Source organism: Ostrinia nubilalis, chromosome 22 (assembly GCF_963855985.1).
Source record: "Ostrinia nubilalis chromosome 22, ilOstNubi1.1, whole genome shotgun sequence".
Lineage (NCBI taxonomy): Eukaryota > Metazoa > Arthropoda > Insecta > Lepidoptera > Crambidae > Ostrinia > Ostrinia nubilalis.
The window spans coordinates 12,441,085-12,465,066 of NC_087109.1; the positions used below are offsets into that span (position 1 = coordinate 12,441,085).

Here is a 23,982-nt window from a genome sequence, read left to right on the forward strand (position 1 = left end):
TCCATTATCACTTAAAAGACCTGTTATCCCACCAAAATAATGGAAACCTAGTTCATTCAATTTTAACAAAACATCCGAATAAAGAGCACGCTCTCATATAAATAACAATAGTGTTTTCGTGTATTCAACGTGAAATCATCTATATCAAATCTATAGAAAATAAACAATACCCCGTAATGATGATTCATTTTCTTCTAATTTACCTACTTTGGCTAAGAATCTTTTGAACTCTAGAAATTCATAAAAAACCATTATTAGTTAATACACTTACGCCCGTATTCACAAACATTACTATGAGGTCTCACAGTGCGCGTGGACTCACAGGGTGACACACGAAACAATCACAGAGCTCTATTCAACGCTGTGCATCCGATTTGTTGCAAGCATCGTTTGTGAATACGGGCGTAAGCTGTTTAAGGAGCATTTTACACAAATGTCAACATAATTTATCCAGGTGTAAATCATCAGTTTTATTTCGATAACCCCGATTCGAACTATTTGGGGCACTGTACTTCTTGTGGTCCTTCGAGCCGGATCGATGTTGTATCCGAAACAAATACCCTCGCATCCATTTCCTGAGTTTTTTTTTTCAAAGTATTTCAGAAGTAAATCTCACTAAATGGGACATTGACTGGCCTATAAAAACAAAAATGTTATAATCACCCTGAATAAGAATATAACAACATAATAGCATCTCATTAATAATGTATGACTCCAGACATGAATGGAAGATGTTTTACATTATGCGACTTGTAGATTTTTTTCGCAATTATTATCCATTTATGTTTATTATTTATTACTATGTCTATTTATATGCTTACAATTAAAACGGTCAGCGAACCGAATACTTTATTGTGTTAAAAGAAAACAAGTATAACTTGCTCACACAACGGTAGCTTAATACATAACTGTGTGTGAACATGATTTAATTTTATGTAGAGTACTCGTACAGCTTCAAATAGTTCGTGACCCCCAAAGTAGCCAAAAAGTTCGCAACACATCTTTGTTACAATGAGGGCTATCGTTTTTATACTTAACAGTTGGCACCCCTGGCGATTGACAGGACCTTACTCTACAATGGCGCCATCTTGATGAGTGCAAATGCGATAGTCCTCCTACCACTTTAGCGCTCACAAGTTGGCGCCACTGTCTTCGCTACTAGCAAGTGACAGGACCTTACTCTACAGTGGCGCTAACTGGTGAGCGCTAAAACGATAGCCCTCATTGCAATAAGGTTGTGTTGTCAATTTTTTGGCCACTTTATTCATCATCATCATAATTTCAGCCACAGGACGTCGACTGCTGAATCGATCTGTCACAATATCACCTTACACGCTCTAGATTCTAGAAAGTTGCGAATATTAATTACTTTCTTCATAAATAATTATTTAATTTTTATTACAGTAGCTAGTAGTATAATTGCATGCATCGATCGATTAATTAATTTAATAAAAACTTAATCAGTGCAATAAAATATTCCACTGCGGACATTAAAACTGATTTATGTAACATCAATGTAGTACTCGATTGACAAAGTCACATTGTCACTTATCGGTAGGTCAACAGTGACTGACAGTCCTTCTTTATGTGACTACTATTAGTTGAACTATTTAATGTAAGGCTGCGAGTACATATACAGGGTGTTAGGTAAATGGGTATATGAGCCGACACTAGCCCATGTTAACATGGGCATATAAATGGTATGGTGAAGTCAGAAATTTGATATCATCATTTTAATTTTTTTAATCTTCATACAAAATAAATTTTATAAAATCCGATTTGTATGAAAAATGAAATAATTAAAATGAAGATATCAAATTTCTGACTTCACCATACCATTTATATGACCATTTTAACATGGGCTAGTGTCGGCTCATATACCCATTTACCTAACATCCTGTATACCATAGGTAAGTACGCTATCTTTTTGCAGATACATTATTTAGGAACACAAACTTCATAAAATGCCTTATCACTGCCAAATAATAAGAAAGTTAGAGGACGCCCACTGGCCACCTGACGGTCAACAGTGGACTTAGAGCGTGCCCAGACAAATATTTCGACAATCCAGGACAGATTGTCCTGGCGCCTCAGAATAAGAAGAGCCGACCCCAAATAATGGGAAACAGGGAAAAGAAGAAGACAAACTGCATATAATATGCTAGCTCTATGCTTAATTTTAGTGGCTAAACTAGGTTTCCAGGATCTGGATTTTATGAAAATAATTGTTGACTTGACACCCACAGTCAATAAAAAAACTGGCAGACAGTGTTAAGTTAGTTTTTCTCGACACGCTGGTAGCGCAAAAAATAGGCTCCTTAAGCTTAAGAACAAGATTGGCTATACATAAGGACTAATGCACACAAATAAAATTAAATAAACTAGACTTTATTTCATTTCGATTAGGAGATCTACTACTAGTTGTAGCAGGGCTATTATTCAGCAAAAAAGTACGATAAATACTGAAGACCACCTACTTAAGATAATCTTTACATACATCTATCAAAAAATACATAAAACAGCAAGTGTAAATACAGCTTTGGACTCTGACCTTGCCGCGTTTGCGTCACTGCCCCATGCGGCGGCTATACTTATGTTATCTACCTCCTATCTACCATGGGACTGCAAGTCATCTCAATTAATAACCTTACCTATAACTACCTAGATACTACTACCTAAGTATAAATAATTCCAAAAAAATTTTAATAAAAAGACTGCCCGCAGACTTTTTGTAGGCAGATACGTTTTTGTCGGGCTAGTGATCATTATGACATGAAAGGGCGCACATTACACCGATTTGGTATCGGTCGATTCCACATACAAATTAGATGCCGAAAAATCTCTAGTCTGCGGGGACTAACAGAATGAGGACTATCGTTTTAGCGCTCACCAGTTAGCGCCACTATAGAGTAAGGTCGTGTCACTTGCTAGTAGCGAAGACGCGTCTTTCCGTTCTATACATGGCCAGAACGCACCCATAGGAAACTGCTCGTGTATATTTTGGAATGTCCCTTTGTAAATCGGTCACAACAAACTATACACGAATTTTGCGTACTGATCGTGTATAGTTTGTATCGTGGATGGATTCCGTCTTCGCTCCAAACTATACTACACCACTTACAGTTGACTAGTGTGTTTAGTTGATTTGATTTAGTAAAATATGGAATTATTACTTTTATTAGATATTATGCTCGTGCTTTGTCCTCGAGATTAGAAATAAGAACTACCTATATGTAGTATCACGTACGGTGATGCCATTTTTAAATTAATTAATTAATTATTACATAAAATATTATTATTTTACTGAATCTACATATAATAAATCTAAATTTATAACACTAATGTAAGTGGTTTCTGAAATTAAATTGATTAGGTAGATTTCAAATTAAATAACAATTATTTATTAGTGTAATCATAAATTCATTTAAAATGAGAGAGAGTAAATGAAGAAAGTTAAACGTGCGTTATTAACTAAAATTGTCGACCGTTTGGTGTAGTTATTGATGTGCCTTTCCCGAGAACGCTCTCCTCACTGAGAATATTCTCGGGAGCGCTCCCGGGAGCGTTCTCCTAAGTGAGAAAGGTTGAGAATCATGTTTATCAAATGGAAATAAAAAAACTTTTTTAAGTAAAATAGTATTAAATTAAGTCGACAGATAAGTGTATATTAAACAATACACTCTATTTGCAGAGAAAGGCTATATTCTCAGTGTTCCCGAGAATATTCTCGGGAACTTTCTCGGAAATATTCTCGGCAACTGTTCCTTTATTATATTTTATTTTTTTCGTCGTGAAATGTCGTTTTAATGATATGTAAGATGACAGAAATTTCTTTTTACATGCAATTAAATAATATAACTGTCATTTTTTTCGTTTTTAACACGCTTTTATTAGGTCGTCGTGTTTGTAATATAACTAACTATGTAATGGAATCTTAGAATCTGATTTACATGCATTTCTAAGTCTTGTATCATCATGAAACTTTATGCAGATTAGATGACAATACAATATTGTGGTACCAGCTGGTCTGATGATGGGACTGGAAGGTGGCCAAAGGAACTCCTAAACGAAACGGTGGAATCACATCGCGTTTGGGTTCATTAGATTTGTCTTTTCGATATCTTCAAGTGCTAGATAATGTCCAGGGTCCTAATGATGGAGTCAGGAGGTGGCCATAGGAACTCCTAAACGAAACGGTGGAAACTCATCGAGTTTGGGTTCGTTGGATTTGTCTTTTCGAGCACTTTAATGCTAGATGATGTCCAGGGTCCTGATCATTCCTGTTAGTAATTAAAAGCGTGTTTTTAGTTTTTGAAACTATTCTTTACATTTGACATTAAGGGCATATTTCACAATCGCTTAGTAAGGGCCTGTTTCGCCACTTCTGGATAAGTTGTGGATAGCCTGTCTGACGGATCATTTGACACATTTTTATATAAAATACGTGCTAGCTAGATTGATCTTAGTCTGTACGAGATTAGAATGGTTCTCAAACAGCTGAAAAACAACAAGGCACCGTAATCACGGCTGAGCTTCTGAAAGCAGGTGGAACGCCGGTACTAAAGGCTTTTCAGAAGCTGTTCGATTCCGTCATCCTCAAGGGAATTACGCCTACGGCATGGCAAAGAAGTATGGTGATACTCCTCGTCAAAAAAGGCGACAAAACCTTGTTGAAGAATTATAGACCCTTTCGCTTCTGAGCCATATCTACAAGCTGTTTTTGATAGTCATTACGAATTGTCACGCTAGCAGGCTTGACAACTTTCAGCCCCCCGAACAAGCCGGTTTCTGAAAAGGCTTTAGTACCATAGACCATAATAATATACGCTACGGCAGATTATACGGAAGATCAAGGAGTATAATCAGCCACTTTGCGTTTGTGAACTATGAGAAAGCCTTCGATTCGATTGAGACATGGGCACTATGGGCAGTGCTGCAGTCTCTCCAACTGTGCCAAATTGACTATCGATACATTGAAGTGTTGAAAGGCTTGTACAAACACGCCATAGTAACAGTCCGTTTCAAGATCAGGACCCGAAACCTATCCAGTTGCAGCGAGGGGTGAGACAGGGAGACGTCATCACCACCGCCCTAGAAGATGTTTTCAAGCTTTTGGGCTGGAGCGGATTTAGCAGGAAGATCTAGGCACAATGCTCGATGGCTTCAATAGAGTCTCTCAACAAGTGGGTCTCAAAATGACCATGGACAAGATTTAAAAATCATGTCTAAAAACCGTGTTGCACCCACTCCTCTAAAAGTTGGAGACTCTACACTCGAAGTTGTTGACAACAATGTATACCTGGGACAAACAGTCCAGTTAGGTAGGTCCAACTTCGAAAAAAAGGTCAATCATCGAATCCAGCTCGGTTGGACAGCCTTCGGGAAGCTTCACGATATTTTCACGCGGCGTCTCCGTCGCGTCGCCGCTCCGCTTTAAATCCGCTTTGAATCCGCTTGAAATCCGCCAGAGTGGCAAGGGCCTTAAATCTCGAGGCACACTCATGTTCAAATACCGTAGCCGAGTCCTAAAGCTGCGGTACGCGTTCGCCACGAAAAGAGTGAGCAAGACAGCAATATTTCACTCACACGTTTCATGCCTTGTTTATGACGACTAGTCTTAACGCCCAGTTAATAAAACATCGAAGCATTACAAATAATACCACATATAAACAACAAAATTAAAATTAAAACTAAATGTATTCTGTCGAGAACACTGAGAATATTCCCGGGAGCGTTCTCGGTTCTCGAGAATATTCTCACTGGGAATATTGCCGGGAACGAGAACTTTCTCAGCGGCACATCTCTAGGTGTAGTGGTTCGAAACGGATAACTGTTCCGGAGGTAGCGGGTTCGATTCCCGCACAGTACAAACATTAATTTGTGTGCATGAACATATTTGTTTGTATTGGACTGGGTGTCTTATTATTATTATTATAAAACTTTATTGCACAATAAAATAGTACAAAAGGTGGACTTAATGCTTCTGTGTATAATAAGTATGTATTTACAAAAAAAAGTATTTAAGTATGTTTATATCTGTTATCTAGTACCCATAGTACAAGCTTTGCTTAGTTTGGGACTAGAAGCGCAGTGTAAAATGTCCAGGGATATTTATTTTTATTTATAAGCTTTTATCTCAAGAACAAAATCATTTTGACATACATAATAATAATTCTTAATTTAAGAGTTATTGGAGAATTGATAAAATATCAGCCCCATAACAAATATATTTTCTATGGCAGAATACAAACACCAAAAAACTCAGTTATGAATTAATATGTAATAGAAAGAGAGGTAAATAAGTCAAAATGACGAGCATGCAACTACTCGCGTATATATTGTAATCGCGAACTTATTACAATACATACATGATTAGTCCGTATGCGTACTGACGATGTATATTTTGGAGGAAGATAATTGACCTAAGTCACTACAAAGTATACGCGAGCAGTACGCAGCGTATGCGTACTGGTCGTGTATAGTTTGGAGGAGCTTAGTAAAAAAAGTCATATCCAAACTATACTCGATTAGTTTCACACCCTTGCGTTCTGGCTATGTATAGAACGGAAAGACGCAGCGAAGACAGTGGCGCCAACTTGTGAGCGCTAAAGTGGTAGGAGGACTACCGCATTTGCACTCATCAAGATGGCGCCACTGTAGAGTAAGGTCCTGTCAATCGCCAGGGGTGCCAACTGTTAAGTATAAAAACGATAGCCCTCATTAGTTTCTTCAAACGTTATGATAATAATATGTGATGTGAACATCAGCCTGTCAGACAGTCACAGTACTGTATCAACATCTGATTGATTTAAAATTTTAAATCCTCATGTGCTTTGTGTACCGATTGACATTTAATCAGTGCTTCTCATCTCACTGCAGAAGTTTGTTTGTAACCCACAAGGAAACCTGGCGCGGTGCCAAGGGGACTACTCCAAAAACGTTATCCGAAGTTTCGAATGTTTCCATCCCTTTTACGCAAAGCCAGATGCCAGCAAGAGCGGCAGAGTCAGACTCGAAACTATATAAACGGCGTTCCGGAATAGCCCTACTGGTTAGGTAAGACCCAATCTAATCTAGAATCGTACTCTCGCCCTTTCGAAAAACAGTCTAGTTTTGTGAATAATAGGTTCTCCCTATCTGGATGATGTCATTGCAAGGGGATTAGGGATTTTGACACTAGTTTTTGTTAATTCCAAAGAAAATATCATAGAATAGACGGAGAATTTATTTATTATATCGATGTGCTAGGTCTTGTTTCAAGGTGGTGAACAAATGGCTTATGTTTTTCCGGGTTTGGTTGGGATTTCCCTTCAAAGGTTGATAGTGATGCCCTCAAGGTTTGAATCAACCAGATTATTTCATTACATTCTCCGGCTCGTGATCGCCACTCGAAAACTTTTCTGCCCTAGCGGACATACAGCTGTCAGTGCGATTAAAGTAAAAAGATATACACCATGGACTGGACATAATATGAACTGTTAGGTACCTGCTAATATTTTTTGCAAAAATTCTCGCTTATACGCACGGATATTTTTCCTTGTCGTCCAAAAAAGATCCTTAGAGAAATTAATGGCAGACACATTCCATGTCATCTTATACCATTAACCTTGAACCTGACGCCGGATTTATTTCTGGACGCTAAAAATAAGAAGCCAAGTGCGATTTTAAACAACTGCCGAGGGTTCCGCAGCACTGGCACTAAAATACTTTATGTAGACGATTCCTTTATAGATAACCGGTAAGGGGTTTATCTAAATTAATATCGTCTGCGTGTGGGTAGTCATATGAATAAGCTGCTTTGCATTCATGAAAAATACCGTACTCTCGAACGCACAATTCTGCGGTTGTTTTTTGTGACGCGACATCTACCAATAAAGGATTCTTATCAAGCTTTTTCCTCTAGCTCATGTTTGATTATTATGTTATGGAATAAAAAATAAAATTCTAAAGTGCACTTTAGGTACCTTAATCAATAATTTTACCTGTGAGTTAAATAATATGTTATTCAAGCTAACGCGATAACGCTTTCGAGACCATGGGATAAGTTGCAAAAAATCATCAAGGAGGTGATTAAGGGCAGGAAAAATCGTATTTCCCCGTCATTTCTCAAATTAGAGACTGAAAGTTCATAATTATGTTTTTAGTAAGATACAAAGAGACCAATCGAAATCAACATGGGCGACCTTTGTACTTCAATATTAAAAAACTTGAAGACAAATATGCTGTAGTTTTATTTAGACCCAACGTTTATACCCCAGTTTCTATTTCTTCCGAGGGTCGCGTATATTTAATCGTTTCCTAGACCAATTACAGATGATGTATTACGTACAACGGGGTCATGGATGCATCGCCAGACGAGGGCGAGACGGAATTAGACGATATATTTTAGAATACTTTGTTTTTAGAGTGTAATGACTAGCCCAATGCTTGGTGACCCTGATTCTGTCAGTAAGTAGGTAAGTACTTCTTTATCCCTTGAAAATGATGGAGGTCTCTCAATTTTTCCTCGGTTTTCAGAAGCGCGTTGACTTTTTGTGTCCAGCACAAGTTTGTTAGGAAAACTGGAAAACGTGACTTTTATTCGGTCAAGTTCGGATTTATCTGGTCAACTGCTACCCTTAATATCAAAACTAAAGCACCTGCATTTCAAACAGCCTCCGAGGACTTTTAGGACTGTTTCAAAGATATTGGAGTCGGTCTTATAAAAGCACAACTGACCTCCTGCTAAAAACATCTAATTTGAAAGAACTCAGTTCAAAAGTCATTTAAACTGACCTACAAAACGGCTATTTGTCTGACGAATATTCAATTGGTTGCAATTTCAGGAAACTAACTGATGGATGATGTAAACGTGCTCTCGAGTGTTGACGTGACTTGGCAAGCGTTTGGGAAGTGGGGTTGTCTCCCCAAAGGGGGTAGATCGATAATGTATGGGCAGCAGCTGTTAGATAACTACCGCAGGTGTAGTTCAGGAAGTGTAGACTGACTTTCTTGCGCTACTTCTCAGCACTGGCCCATTTATTGTCCCGAAGCAGTGGTAGGCTTAAATTAATACTGGGACGTGTAAAAGTCTCATCACCATCATCATCATTACAGCCACAGGACGTCCACTGCTGAACATATGCCTCCCCCAATGATTTCCATATCGCCCGGTTGGTAGCGGCCTGCATCTAGCGCCTTCCTGCTACCTTTCTTTTTCTTTTTCATTTATTTGGGACAAAAAACAGTCTTACAATGGGTCTTAGTCTAGAATCGCACTTATCTATCTAAACTATTGTATGACCAACAACAATGTCCACATATTACATATAAATATTTTATTGAGAGCAGACCTTTAAAAAATTAGGTTTAGAGTAATTAAGTTTATATAAATCATATCTTAAAAGTTATAAAGTAAGCCTTTGTGAGGTCGTCGGTCTTAAAAGTCTATTTGCAGAGAATATATGAATGATCTTTATATTCGTTGAAATCTGCGATGCAAGATTTTGATTGTGAGAAGGTGGCTGACAAATCTCGATTGGGATTTGGGAGGCTTAACGTGTTCTTTCTTCAGAATCAGTATCAATATGAGCACGCTCAAGCTGAAAATCTCAGTTCAGAAACCGGCCTGCGCATACGCAGAGGAAAGCAGCAGTGGACAGATGTAAGCGCTGGTTTATACATCTGCAATATCAATGACTTAGACAAGCCATTGTGTGATAGTACAACAAACACACGTAGTACAATGAAAGTAAATTGTAATCCATTATACAATACAATAGTGCAGTCTCCGGCGGATGGACTGTTTTATAAACATCCATTCACGTTCCTTTGTACTATCCTTATTACAATACCACCTGATGCTACAACACTGTTATAATAAACGCTGACTCTTTCATACGCACGAGAAAATTGTCATTACAAGCTATTTAGCAGTTAAATTAAAGGCTAGTTTATATTTCGATTCCTAAATAGAAAGAAAGAAAGAAAAGTATTTATTCTATAAATAAAAGCCCTTTTGTCGCAATTTTTATATCCAAGGGTCAATGCTACGGGACTATTCCCAATTCTCGTTCCCACCGATGCAACTCCTGTGTAGCCAGGATCTACAGCTTGACCGCCAATAAAAACCCAACCAGTGAAGGTCAAGTTTGTCCCGGGGGAAAGTTAAACTGTCATTGGACCCGCAACGAAATTAATCAGAAGAACATAGGAGGAGTTCGAAGGGTCACTGCTGGCAGTGTTTGTTTTTTAAGATTGGTAGCTCGTTGTTTTTGGCGCCTAGAGCAACTGCTACTCTTTTTTTAGTCTTTTAGGCCTTGATGAGAGATTTATAATCTACGGATTTACATACACATTCAGCACAAATAGGAACAAACGATTTCTTTCAGATACGTGTTTTACCATTAAAACAAAAGAATAAACGGAACGAATTAAGAAACCAAAAAATTGTCCTCATTGTCTTTAACTAACCTCGCCAATGAGAAGTTACGACCAGTTGCGAAAGAAGCCCTTGCGCATAACATAATACGCTCTATTACCCCATATAACAAGCTAGTTTATGTGGACAAGTCAATGTGCCATAACAAATGGGATTATTCCAGCGTTCTACTACAATGGAAGTGCACTCGGCGAGTCCTTTTCGTATGATATTTTGACCTATAGAAAAAAACCGTCCAACAAATTAGGAACATAAACGTTTCGTACCACTTTAGTGGCGACGGGAAAGCGTAGTGGGGGCAGATCTCCCACTAGGTGGACCGACGATCTGGTCAAGATTGCGGGAAGCACCTGAATGCGGGCAGCGCAGGACTGGTCGTTCTGGAAATCTTTATTGCGGGCATTTGTCCAGCAGTCGACGTCATTAGGCAGAAACGTACGAATGAAAATGAACCCCTTAAATTATTATGTGCTGTGCTATGTCTAGATGAATTCTGGATTTGTGACAGATTCAGAGAGCTAGGGACTGGAATTAGCTGCCTGTCAGCCTGTTGCTATCTTTCCCGAACACTAATCCGCCCCTTGTTAATGCAGAACCAGACACAGGTTACCGTACCATCCCTATATTGTGGACATTCCACCAGCTCGCAGTCGCACTAAGCGTTTCGATGACTCTTTTATAATGCGAACAGCTAGGGACTGGAATTCGTTGCCTGCTGCTGTCTTTCCCGAAGACTATAATCCGGGCCTTTTCAAGGCGAGAGTGAATAGGCACTTACAGGGCAGATATGTACCATCCTAGGCTGCATCCCACTTAACATCAGGTGCGATTGTGGACAAATACCTGCCTTGTTATGTATAAAAAAAGAAAAAAAAATGCGAGAAGGAATAGGCACTTACAGGGCAGATACCATCACTTACTTTGAAGACCGAAAATATAGCGAAGAGATAACTACACGGAAGCTCAGGTCAGGAATGTTAAATATTTTGCCCAGAGACTGTGTTTTAAAGTGCCCTACTGTGCCTTCCTTCAGTCATGGTCTGCTGATGGCGAGCCTACCTGAGGTTGCGTCAGCAGAAGGTCGGTTCCGATCGAATCAATAAACAGTAATTAAGCTTTTTATGTCGCTTAAAGAACAACCAACGTTAGCTTGACAATAAGGCGTAGCGCGAATAATCTTGAGCGTACTGATTATGATATTCAGTAGGTAGCTAAATAAGTAAATACTTTAAAAAATCGAACTGCCTGGTGGGAATCAAAACCACGACCTTTCGCTTGCCGGGTGACTGCTCTTCCTTCTCAGTTACTTAGACACTGGATGAACCCATCAAAGTTTTCAATACACTGTTATAATTTTGTTTGTGCTGTGATTTCATTAGCAAGCTACGAGTAAAGTGGCAATGGGCAGGGCACATAGTACGCAGAACTGACGCCCGATGGTTCTGGAGTAGAGGCTGCGTACCAGAAAACGCAGCATAGGACGTCCACCCACAAGGTGGACCGACGACATCATAAATGTAGCAGGAAGGCGCTGGATTTGGGGGAGGCCTATGTTCAGCAGTGGACGTCCTATGGCTGAGATGATGATGATGTGATTATTTACATTTATTTGAATCAATAAATTGTCATTGTCAATTTTAATGACTGTTTTCTTTCAGCTTAGGGATATTTGATTAGTCTCACTTATTTTTATGAATAGTTTTAGGTAGCTTAATTAGATAAATGCCTTATTTTCTTTTGATTAATTTAATGAGAGTCTAGACATTTTAATTTGCTCTAGGACCAACTTTGCCTTTACTGGTCGGGTTTTTATTAGAAATCAAGTTGTAGAACCTGTCTACACATTAATTGCAGCGGTACAAATGAGATATAGAAATGATCCTGTAAATAACAATTGGCTAAGTGCTATTTTATTTATTAGGACAATATAAATATAAGGAAAATAATTATTATATGTAAAAATGCTATAATACTATTGATCACCAAAATAATATTATTCAAGTCCACTGGTTATTTCAATAAAATCTTCAATAGAATCTATGTAAGTATTTTTTTTACATTTATTGAACATACACACTCACCCACAGGCTTTGCTTAATAAATTATACTGATATGTGTTTGGTATGTAATGGTACCTATTTGATGACTAGACTTGAAATTTGAATACAAATTGTATTTTTGCAAACAAGTAACAAAAGAAGAGAAATAAAAGGGTTCACAGTATGGCGTAAGTAGTGCTTGAAAAAGTGTACCTATTATTGTAATTTTTATACGAGTTCATTATTCTTTATTTATTATGTAAATGAATTGAAAATTCATTTCAGCTGTATCATCTAAACGCCGCTTTATCTACTGAATAATTAATAACTACAATTTAGATATGTTTTTCTAGCTAGTTATTATGTTAAATAACTCTAGTAATATTGTGTAAGGCCACCATAAGAGCTATTATCGAACAAACCACAAGTAACCTTCAGGCACGTGTACAACAGGCCAACCTTTCCTCGAAAACCGACGGCGAGCGCACGTCGCAAGAATTGTCATAACATACACGATTATTGTGAGAAACCACCACCAAACAGGGTCCAGTTACCTACAACAGTACCTGGTTTTAGAATAACAGCACACGTGCAGTATCAGATCGATAGAACAACTCCCATGTCTGCATAAATAAAACACTGCAGATGGGAACACCTCAGATCGATTCGCACACGTTTCCGTCTTTCCCATCTCTCTGTATGCCCTCATAATTGTTACGCAAGTCGACTGAACAGTAGTGAACGACACTGGCATAGAATTTCCCAGTTGCTGATACAGAAAAACAGTTTTACTCACCAAAATAAGCGATGGTAAATGAAACCGATGATACCCACTATAAGTTAGATCTATTACAATACACAATACACTAATCACACTACACCGATAAATAACTAGAACGAATAGTTATGAAATTATCTTAATTATAACTATGTCTCCTTTGTAATTCAGTAAAATAATCTTATTTTTTAATCGCGCAAAGTGCCACTGTTTCACTCGAATCGAACTTGAAAAAAGTACAGTCTCTGACATATCCGTCAGAGGCGCTAGCGTCGATTTTTGACATTTCACATCTGGGCAGTTGGTTCAGAAATTTGAGTCGTACATGCAATGCATTTTTAATTTGAATCACTAAAATTCAAATACTTTAGACTTAAATTATACATAATATTTCTAATTTCCATCTATTTTATTTATTAAAGTTATCGTTATAAATGTTTGTTTCTGATCAAGTACTTGAAGTGTCAATCAAATAAAAAAAATAGATTAGAGATGTCCAATTATCGACATCTGCAGTTGGACAGTAATCGATAGATTTGAATTTTGAACTAGAACTGTAAGAAGAAAAAAGTAAAGGATTTTTTCGTCATTTTCATTATTTATCTTCAGAGTAACAAAAGCTATAGTAGTCTTACTTAACCTTTGACGGTTATTAGAAACCACAAACTTGTTGAAGTACTTAATCATCATTAAGAAGCCGCTTGTCAGAATACTCTGTACATTGCTTTAATGGCAATAAACATTTTTGGTTATGCTCAAAGTTACCCTGCGTGATCGAATCAGAAATGAGGAGATCCGCACTTCCGCAGGAGAACCAAAGTGACCGACATAGCTCGCAGAGTTGCTAAAATGAAGTGGCAGTGGGCGTAGAGACGATGACCGTTGGGGCAGAAAAGTTCTCGAGTGGCGACCGCGGGCCGAAAGACGTAGCGTGAGCGGGCCTCCCACTAGGTGGACCGAGAATATGGTGAAGGTCGCAGGAAGAGCCTTGATGCGGGCAGTGCAGGACCGGTCATTATGGAAATCCCTGGGGGAGGCTTTTGTCCAGCAGTGGAAGTCATTTCGTCCCTCGCATGACTAACTATTCTATCTCAGTCTTTTGGCGATTTGATAACTCAAGTCCTATCCATCCAGTCCATATTTTTATTTTATTCAACCTTTACTTTTTATTGGTTTAATAAAATGAAAATGTTTCGTAGATACAAAAATAAAATGGTAAGGTATACATTGAGGTCCATTTATAAAATGCGAGAAAAATTCTACCAGTGAGAACAGTGATCCTAGATTCCCGTGTTAGTGCAAAATAATCATCGACGTTGATTTTTCGGGACATACATCACTTCACATGAATGAATTGAACTGTCAATGTCAAACTGATAATGAGTAATCAGAGGAATTTTGGTATTTTTACAGGAAAATCCCAAAAAATAATTCTGCACAAAAATAACAAAAGTAATTATAGCTGAAAACAGTAGTTGCCATGTCATAGTTCTAGATTTACTAAAGAAACTTCGAAAGTTTTGAACAAACATGTACAAAAACATTGAATTGAGGAAGCTGCCTGCTGGGTCTCTAGTGAGGGTGACAGAGACGCTAGAGATCAACGATGCCTGGAAGAAGGTGATGAGCCGAATCCCCAAAAACTTGGACGATGATAAGTTTGAACCGAAATATAATAATGAACACGAGGAGTAAGTTTTGGCAAATTCAATAATAAAGTACATTAGCCAACATTGTACTGTCTGTATTATGTTTTCTTCCCAGCACTGGCCCATTTATTGTCCCGAAGCAGTGGTAGGGTTAATATTGGGACGTGTAAGTGCTTTTTAAAAGCCTATTTGCAAAAATAAATGAGTTAGAGTTTTTATATTCACAAATAGTTATTCAAATTAGCGACACTAATCCTAAAAGGGCTAAGGACATTTATACAAATCAAAAATGTATGAATTTGCTGTATTTCTACACTAAGGCCTTCTCAAGCACTTGTTTTTGTCTCTTGATGTCTTTTTCAACCCAAAAACCCTTGAATTAATTTCTTGTATGTTTCAGAGCTATTGCTAGGGATGCTAAACACACAAATAGGTTCTGCGCAGAGATACTGTTCGATGAATGGGCTACGTCAGGCAAAGTACGACCAACTCTAGGCACGTTGCAAGATATAATAAAAAAAGCGGGCATTTTAAAAGCTGCTGACGAGATAGCACAGATGTTGCAAGGTATTAATAATTTTCTTTTTAACCGACTTAAAAAAAGAGGAGCTTCTTAATTTAAGTTATTATTGAATGTGATGAACAAATTTTTTATGTTGATAAACACTGTATCCTGCAAATGTCAGCTAATCATAGTAATGTATCACTTTTGGCAATAGTAGATAAATAATAATCCAATCTTTGAACTAAATTAAGGTTTTTTTGTTTATTTTATTTATGAAAACAAAGTATCTGATTGTTTAAACCAAAGTTATATTTTGCATTACATAAATACATGATGATTGATAGTAACACTATAATATTACTATTATGTATGTATAAATTATCTTATTATGTGTATATTTAAACTGTGCTTTTATCCTTTATAGAATCACCTGTTACAAGGCCTGATGAAGGTCCAGGAATGAAGATCAATACCAGCATAACTGAAATATTGAACGAGAGTAGAGCGCACAACAACGTCACAAAGTCCAAGAAGGACAAAACCGAGTCCACAGCTCAAATGAAATCATTAGACATCCCCAGCTTCTTCAAAAAGTTAAAGTCAAAATCGATAGGCAACAAGACAACTCAGCAAATGCAGTCCGAAGGGGAACATTACGCAATCTACAACAATGATAGCAGCTATTCTAACGAAGGCGTTCCCAATATTCCAAACCTAAGCAGACTGATCAAACCTGGAAACAGTCAGAAAAATACTATACCCTATCCAAGACAACTAATCAAGATTGATACCGATATCCTGCAGAACAAAACGCTTATTCAATTCGATTATAACGAGTTGAAGGACATTACCTGTGGGTTTTCAAAAGACTTTATCCACGGCCCAACCGGTCCTACAGGAATGATTGGCAGCGGTGGGTTCGGCGACGTATACGCTGGCTGGCACAGACATCACGGTACACTTGCTGTGAAAAGGTTCAAGAACCTCGGTATGATGACAGAGAAGCCAGATTTTATGCTGCAAAGCTTTAATTCAGAAGTCAAGTTTCTTGCTCAGTTGCGGCATGACAATATAGTCCCTATTATTGGTTATAGCATACAAAAAGAAATGTCATCGTTTCCATCACTGTGTATTGTATGCCAGTACATAGACGGAGGTTCTTTAGAGCAAAACCTAGCAGCCAAAAGGCTAAGCGAGAAGCAGAGGTTAGAGATAATGCTAGGAACCGCTAGAGGGCTGAAATACATACATAACACGGAGATTTTGGATCCGGACAACACGAGTGCGGACCCTGAAGCAAATAAGGTGCAGTTTATACATGGGGACGTGAAAACTGCGAATATTTTGCTGACAAGGGATTACAAACCTAAGGTGAGCATCATACATTCTTGTTATTTTCCTCTGGTACTTGCATAGATGCTATTTTAAAGTTTCAGTAAAGAATTAACCTGTTTATTCACCTCTAAATTATCAAATCAATAATTCAATCTTGACCAGTATTTTGGCACTTATTGCCTCATACATTGGAGTATTTTAGCATAAAACTCAATAAAACTCAGTAAAACTCATTTATTTCTGTAAGTAGGCTTTAAAAAAGCACTTTTACACGTCCCAGTATTAACCCTACCACTGCTTCAGGACAATAAATGGGCCAGTGCTGAGAAGAAGCAGCGCAAGAAACTCAGACACTATTGTCATAAAAACAAAGGATAATGTTTTTTATTTCTCCAACAAAAAATCATTGATTTCCAACTGCAAGTTATTGTACAACTGTCTAAAATAAAAATATCTCTACGTAATTTTAAATATTTTTCAGCTCTGCGACTTCGGTCTAGCGAAACCTTTCAAGAGCACAGAGATCACGCAGTCACTGATCGGCACTAAGCCCTACATGTCCCCAGAACGCTTGCAAGGCACCGTCACCCAGAAAATGGACGTCTACAGCTTCGGAATCGTACTCTTGGAGCTACTAACAGGCCTCCGATGCGCCATCAAGTTCAAAAGCATACAACACTATATCAAAGAAAAAGCACCGAACGGTGATATAACAGAATTATTAGATACAGTGGCCCAACCTTGGTCGAAAGCGCAGGAAGTGTACGAGCTAGCCAAAAAGTGTCTCGTTGAAGATTATATTCTGAGGCACTCGATTGACCAAGTGTATGAAGAATTGATTAGGATAAATGAGGAGTATAAAGACGTGGTTGTGACGAATGATGCGGACCAGATATGATGATCTAAACGCTCGATAAATGAAAGATGAGTTAAATAGTTAATTAGACAAGTCGGTAAAATTGTTAGTTGCTCTAAGTTATTTTTAGAAGGCAACAAGAAGGAATTTTGCAGAAAAAACGACGATAACTACTTCGATTAGTGGCCAAGGACCGCAAAAGTTATAAATGGTTTTTAAAAATGACCGTTGAGAAATGAGAACAAGAATTAATTTTTTGAGGTAGAAGACACCCGAAAAAATCATGAAACAACTGCATTTACTTAGCCGAACACATTCCCTTAAATTACGTAAATTTAACGCCATCTAGTGGGAACAACACATTCAGGTTTATATTATCCTTGAGCCCCTCGGTTCTAAGTCTGTTAAGATTTTTTAGCTTTTTAAATTTAAAAATTTTAAGTGAACTTTTACAAGTCTGGAACTGGGAGAGCCTTGCACATTTTTTTTAGAATAAAATCAAAAGTAAATAGGAAAGATAGATTTATTTAAACGTAAAAAAAAAGGAAAATGAACGTATTTACTTGTTAGATCATTTAAATATAGAAATATATTTTATTATTATGGTAGAATATTTTTATTATTAAGTTTTTCGATAAGTAATTAAGCGTTAAAAAATATTTCTACGTTTTTATGTATGTTAAAAATATTAAATGTGCTTCCAAATACAATAACTTCAGTACCTAACACTTAAGTTTAAGGGAAAGAAATTACTTAAAGTGCCTATCTATACATTTACAATTTAAGTGTATTGTTGACCAACTATGAAAAAAAAATGTTGATATGTGTTACCTATGTACTTTATATAAATATTATTTTTGTCCGTTTATTAAAGTGGATTATTGTAATTTATATTGTTTTATTTTGATTTTGTTTCTAAAATCAGATTTGTAATAAACGCCAGCATCCACTGGCATCAGTCATATAAATCTACCTATCGGGTCTATCTATATTTCGGGATTACAATTATTTCAAACTAGTTGTTGCCCACGGCTTCACCCGCGTGAAATTTAGTTTTTCACAGATTGTCATAAATTATTAAGTGTTATTCTGGTTATGAACAATAATACTGTAAGATTAGGCGCACACCGTTGATTTTTCGTCGGCCGATAGTTTAGTCGGGCAGTTGATCAAATCCCACCACCACCCATGGTTCTTCCTGCCTCACGGCGTACGAACCGAATCTCGGGAGAGCGCGCAGGTACTTGCTCTGGGCTCTTTCCCCGGGCGCTTTGCTTGACTCCCTACAAATTTCTCTTATCCTTGTCCCTTCTCATTGTCAATTCTCCCCCTTCTGGGGCTTGACACCACAAATACGGTACTTCGCGTCGGGCTGCTAACGTTGAGGAATGTCATCACTTCTCGTAAATTCGCCTGATTGTGTGCCAGGAGTGCGCGAACTCGTGCAGCGCGATCCAATTACTACGACTACTCGTGAGGTCCTGGTGATAAACAGGTCCTTGCTCGGCTCTCCGTATCGCATCCAGCATCTTCTGTCGAGCTTCGTCATAAAGGTTACATTCCCAAAGCGCGTGATCGCGGCTCTCTTCGACTTCCTCGCCGCATGGGCATAGTGCAGACTCGCACAGCGTCATCCTATGTAGGCGCTGCCTGAAGCACCCGTGCCCAGTTATATAACAATTGGGAAACCACGTAGTCCGGTTCAACCCAGCCGAGAGAGAGCCTCACCGCCACAATGGGAAAGAACTGGTACAGCTCACGTCCGTCACTGCTGGCATCCCACCGCTCCTGCCAAAGGGTCACGGCATCCTCTCTAATGGTGCGCTTCAATTCCCGGCGCTCCCTGGGGGCCAGTTGGATTCCCTCCTCCGCAAGTCGTCCTGCACGAGAGACTTCCAGGTCGGCGGGCAATACGCCGGCAAGCACCGGTAACGCTGGGGGGGGGGGGGGGGGCAGTTGATCAGTATGGGCATGTATGGGAATGCGCACACTACGCCGAATCGATTTGGCCGATTCTTCACACAATTCAAAATCGGGCACAACTATCGGCCGACTAAAAATCAACGGTGTGCGCCTACTCTAAAGTTTCAACAGAATTCCGTTCAGTAGTTTTTGCGTGAAAGAGTAACAAACATGTTAACATCCAGACATCCATACAAACTTTTGCATTTATAAATTAGTAAGATGGTAGGTAAGATTGTGTTTGTGAAAAGTTTAATAAAATAGAATATTTAAGACGAGCCGATTACAATAATTACAATTGATTAATGAAATCGTTATCTGCACATCACTAACGTCAAATAGTGTTGTTAAATAATCGATTTAATCCCTCCCCAATTGAATAGTTTGGTGAGGCTATTAAATGTATCGATATTTAATCGGTTATAAAGTTATAATCGTAATCTAACTCAATCACTCAACCATCGCGTTGTTTATAAAGGGTGTTTTTTCGAGGCATACGACTTTAAATTGCTTACACTGTTTCTAGTGATATTTAATTTGATAGTTGGTGGTACATTTCTAGACAGTATGTTTTGACATTCCATAATTAAGTAAATAAATAGAATTATTTCAGAACAAAAGGTTACAGAGTGCCCCTGGGCCTGGCGTCATCTAAATTAAGGTTATTTCGTGTCAAACCCATGAAACAAAACCTTTATTAATCGATAATTTATAATAATCGATATACTATTGGTTTATATGCTCAGCTCAGCACTACACTACAACTGTCAAAACTGCATTGTTGTGTTTACTTCTCAAACTGAAGCCGTGGTATTTTCTCTCCAAAATCGAGGTTTTTATAAAGTTATAACAAAAGTAATCATGATAGCAGGAGCGCGGATGGCCCGCTTAGCTCGTGAAGTGAAGAACTTTGAAACTAAGCCGCCGTGGGGCATATCTTGCCATCCAGAGAAGCCAGACAGCTATGACGTGCTTACAGTCACTTTGCTCGGTCCTAAAGGGTCTCCGTACGAGAAAGGAAGGTTTAAACTGACCATTACCATCCCTGAAAGGTATCCCTTCGAGCCGCCACTGTTAAAATTCAATACACCAGTTTACCATCCGAATATTGATAAAGGTACGTTTGTATGTAAATACTTGGTAAATTGCAAATAAAAGTTGTTGTAGTCTTTCAACGTCCGTACATAGATGAATAGTGTTAGTATTGAGTTAAATGTAATTTTAGTTAAACATATCAGTTACAGTACTACATTTTAAGACTAAATTATTTTAGTTCTTGTAGTATTATTTGATTCTTTGTTTTATAGGTGGCCGTATTTGCATGGACATGCTCAAAATGCCTCCGAAAGGCGGCTGGCTCCCGACAATCACTTTGGAGACGCTCCTGGTGTCTCTGCAGACGTTGCTTGCGAATCCCAACCCCGACGATCCATTGATGATGGACGTAGCCAACGAGTACAAGTATGACATTGAGACGTTTTTGGAGAACGCTAAAAAGCATACTGAGAAGCATGCAGTAGGCACTGTTAAGTTTAATTAAGAAATTGTTGTTGTGGAAGATAAAATATCATCTCAGGAAGTTTTTCATTACATGTAATGCATCATCTGACAGAAAGTTCGTAATCGGAAATGACTCACAATACACGTAAAAACAGATTCAAGTTTGTGTTAATTACTCCTATTAATGATTACACTAGTTTTGTATTACATTTCATAATCAAAAATCAAAATCATTTATTCAGTTTAGACCACAAGTGGCACTTATGAACGTCAAAAAATAAAAAATATAAAAGGTAGCCCTTATAGGGCACTTTATATGTCTCCTTATCTTTTGGGCCCTACCAGCACTTCGAGACTAACATATGGCAAGTGCTGAGAAGAAACGTAATAATTATGTATGTACAAAGTAGTTAACTTGGTCCCAATAGTAAAGATAAATAATTTACTTAGTTTATCATAAAACTTTAAACAAAACCCATAACATTGTTTGTTTTAGCTGATAAATGATTAACTTTCTGTCAAATGATTATTATTCCATTTGCATAGTTATAAAAAGAGAAGAATCTATAAAATGTATCTATGTTTAGCAAAACAAGCAAATATCTAAAATTATATTAGGTAAGTTTGAAGTGTTTTTTTGAAATTCTGAGAGATGATTTTATTGTTAAGAATAAAATGTGATCAATAAGTTGAAATTATAAAAGTATGTAAGAAAAAGAAGTTGTTTGTAAGCATATTTGTATTTTTATAAGTTAAGACAATAATAATGGTAACAAGTTATTTTGTTGTATTGCTTTTGGATTACTTTTAAATGTAATCCATGGAACCCCAAATAATCCTAAATCACACTTGTAGCAAGTGATTTCTTTATCGGAATGTTTCAATTTTCAATAACAAGTAAGTTTGTAACTTGAATAATGAGAATCCTTTAAATATAATACTTTTCTATACCATGCATAGTAACTTTTCTTAGTCCTAAATTAGGCTTTTCACTGGCAATGATTAGCATACAATCTTCAGAATAATACTTGTTTGATACCGAGTTTTTAAATCGTAGTCTTCAGCCTGTGTCAGTGCTGCTATCGTCACCAGAACTTGCGCTTTCTGTTTCTGAAGAACTACTATTTCTTTTCGTTTTTTTAACATTATCTGGTTTAATTTCTGCATTGGAAACACTGGGACCATCTTGAGTAGTGCTATTATTGTTGCTTGCATCGGTTTGTGGCTTGATGACTTTCTTTTTTTTCTTATCGTCACTAGTGGTAGGTTTCAAAGTCTCTGTGGAGACGGTAGCGACCATCTTGGACTCTATCCTGGTCTCTGAAGGCTTGAAATCATCTTCTTCTTCTTCGTCCAGAGGTTTTCTGCTGGCTATTGATGCTGCTACTGCAGATTTGTATGCTTCAGGGTATTGGGTACTGAAAACATTACAAAATATGACATTACTTTCTATACTGTCAGTATAAACAAATTTATACCAATTTCTATTGATCACAGAGAAAAATCTAATCTATCTGGCAGTAACTAGATCAGTGGTTCTTAACCTTTAAGTCATGAGGGACCATTTTACCAAATTTCTGTCTTGTCAGGGACCACCTCATAATCGGTCAAAGCCAGTTTGACTGCAAAAATCAGTTAAAAGTAGTTTTGACCAAGGTGTGCAAGTGCACATCATGGACCACTTGGAATGCCTCCAGGGACCATCAGTGGTCCGCGGATCACCGGTTAAGAACCTCTGAACTAGATAAATATGTATTCTAATGCTAAAAATCTGAAAGAAATACCTTAGTTTAGTTTTTATAGCCCTTATTTTCTTGAATATAAACTCGAGATCCTTTCTCATCTCCATGAGGAGTTGTGTGTGCTTCTTGAATTCAACGGAAGCAGCACGCAGACGACTTGCAGATAGCTGGTTGCAGTTTGTTAGCATTTCTGTGGTTTTCTCGAAGCGTTGTAGCCTGGAACATAATTGGTAGATAATAAATAACAGCATCTTAATGACATGTCGGTATAAATACATACTTTTTTCACTACTGTATAAACTAGTGAAGAAACCAATATCAAATAAGTAACAGGAATTTTTAGGAAATTTAACATTTTACCCATATACTAAATTACCTATATTAGTGATTTTAAATAGAAAATTAGACTATTATTAACGAAAACTTACATGTTTTTCTGTGCCCGTATAATGGTTTCTACGTCGGTCTGGTCGACCATTCCCGCCAAACCTTGCACGAAAACCTCCGGGGCGGAGTAGTTTTGGAAGCATTCTATCGAAAAATCACTCTCTGGGGTCTCATTTGCCATTTTTGTTGATATTTTGTTAGGTCTTCGATCGATACATTAGTTCGCTGCTGTATGTTGTGCTGTATGGTTTAAATTATCAGTCTACAGGATTTTCACAGGTGCCGATTGAAAAGATATTGAAATTTCTAAGCGCTTTTGGCTCAAAATAACCTGATTTTATGGTAATTAAAGGAAATTAATACCAAGAAATAGAAGGTAGGATTCATTGAAAAATAATATCTGTCAAATATGTCAAAGTGACTTTAGCTTCGTGTTTTACCAGTTTTACGAAGTTAATTCTTTGTATTCAGTTTCGTTTTTTGAGAATATTTTTTTTAGACCGGCTTCACACAGAGTCCAAAAAACGCTTTGTTAAGCGTGTGGAATGTGGATCGAGTAAATAATATTGGCACCATGTGGGACATCCTCATGTTGGCTCTGGACGGGACAGGATATGATACGAGTGTTTAGAACCAACGTGTGGACGCCTTACGAAATTAGCTGATCAACGACGTTGGTACGAGCGTTCTGCCCCCGATAGTTGAAAAGGCGCATCTATCAGTTTTTTTCGGATATGAAGTAAACTCAAGAACAGCTAAGAATTAAGTAGCCCTTTAAATTTTTTGAGAGTATCTTTTTTGTCTCTGTT

At 37.7% G+C, this 23,982-nt stretch overlaps 4 protein-coding genes across 5 annotated transcripts in view; 2 read left to right on the forward strand and 2 right to left on the reverse strand.

Annotated features, from left to right (window-relative positions):
• Window positions 1-13,452, reverse strand: part of LOC135082626 (oxidative stress-induced growth inhibitor 1-like) — a 70,204-nt gene extending 56,752 nt beyond the window's left edge. For both annotated transcript variants that reach the window (XM_063977409.1, XM_063977410.1), the window contains exon 1: window positions 13,256-13,452. The gene's annotated coding sequence lies outside the window, so the exon portion shown is untranslated. The remainder of the gene's footprint in view (window positions 1-13,255) is intronic.
• A 1,150-nt stretch (window positions 13,453-14,602) lies between these two features.
• Window positions 14,603-18,471, forward strand: LOC135082968 (uncharacterized). The gene is made up of 4 exons (XM_063977733.1): window positions 14,603-14,928; window positions 15,287-15,453; window positions 15,816-16,762; window positions 17,208-18,471. The coding sequence occupies exons 1-4, from the start codon at window positions 14,768-14,770 to the stop codon at window positions 17,622-17,624; spliced, it is 1,692 nt and encodes a 563-aa protein (XP_063833803.1). The 5' UTR covers window positions 14,603-14,767; the 3' UTR covers window positions 17,625-18,471.
• Window positions 18,472-20,292: 1,821 nt separating this feature from the next.
• LOC135082971 (ubiquitin-conjugating enzyme E2 T-like) lies at window positions 20,293-21,824 on the forward strand. Its single transcript, XM_063977735.1, has 2 exons — window positions 20,293-20,661; window positions 20,852-21,824. The coding sequence occupies exons 1-2, from the start codon at window positions 20,406-20,408 to the stop codon at window positions 21,082-21,084; spliced, it is 489 nt and encodes a 162-aa protein (XP_063833805.1). The 5' UTR covers window positions 20,293-20,405; the 3' UTR covers window positions 21,085-21,824.
• Window positions 21,825-21,927: 103 nt separating this feature from the next.
• LOC135082969 (kxDL motif-containing protein CG10681) lies at window positions 21,928-23,584 on the reverse strand. The gene is made up of 3 exons (XM_063977734.1): window positions 23,215-23,584; window positions 22,829-23,002; window positions 21,928-22,462 (listed from the first exon to the last, which is right to left on the reverse strand). The coding sequence occupies exons 1-3, from the start codon at window positions 23,352-23,354 to the stop codon at window positions 22,105-22,107; spliced, it is 672 nt and encodes a 223-aa protein (XP_063833804.1). The 5' UTR covers window positions 23,355-23,584; the 3' UTR covers window positions 21,928-22,104.
• Between the last annotated feature and the right edge of the window lie 398 nt (window positions 23,585-23,982).

What these genes read in the sequence shown, in the direction of transcription:
- LOC135082968 (XM_063977733.1), top strand. Translation starts at nt 14,768, where the DNA reads ATGTACAAAAACATTGAATTGAGGAAGCTGCCTGCTGGGTCTCTAGTG. An exon ending in TATAATAATGAACACGAGGA is followed by an intron (nt 14,929 to 15,286) that starts GTAAGTTTTGGC and finishes TGTATGTTTCAG; the next exon opens with AGCTATTGCTAGGGATGCTA. An exon ending in CAAGGGATTACAAACCTAAG is followed by an intron (nt 16,763 to 17,207) that starts GTGAGCATCATA and finishes AATATTTTTCAG; the next exon opens with CTCTGCGACTTCGGTCTAGC.
- LOC135082971 (XM_063977735.1), top strand. Translation starts at nt 20,406, where the DNA reads ATGATAGCAGGAGCGCGGATGGCCCGCTTAGCTCGTGAAGTGAAGAAC. An exon ending in CCATCCGAATATTGATAAAG is followed by an intron (nt 20,662 to 20,851) that starts GTACGTTTGTAT and finishes TTTGTTTTATAG; the next exon opens with GTGGCCGTATTTGCATGGAC.
- LOC135082969 (XM_063977734.1), bottom strand. Translation starts at nt 23,354, where the DNA reads ATGGCAAATGAGACCCCAGAGAGTGATTTTTCGATAGAATGCTTCCAA. An exon ending in ATACGGGCACAGAAAAACAT is followed by an intron (nt 23,003 to 23,214) that starts GTAAGTTTTCGT and finishes ATTATGTTCCAG; the next exon opens with GCTACAACGCTTCGAGAAAA. An exon ending in GCTATAAAAACTAAACTAAG is followed by an intron (nt 22,463 to 22,828) that starts GTATTTCTTTCA and finishes TAATGTTTTCAG; the next exon opens with TACCCAATACCCTGAAGCAT.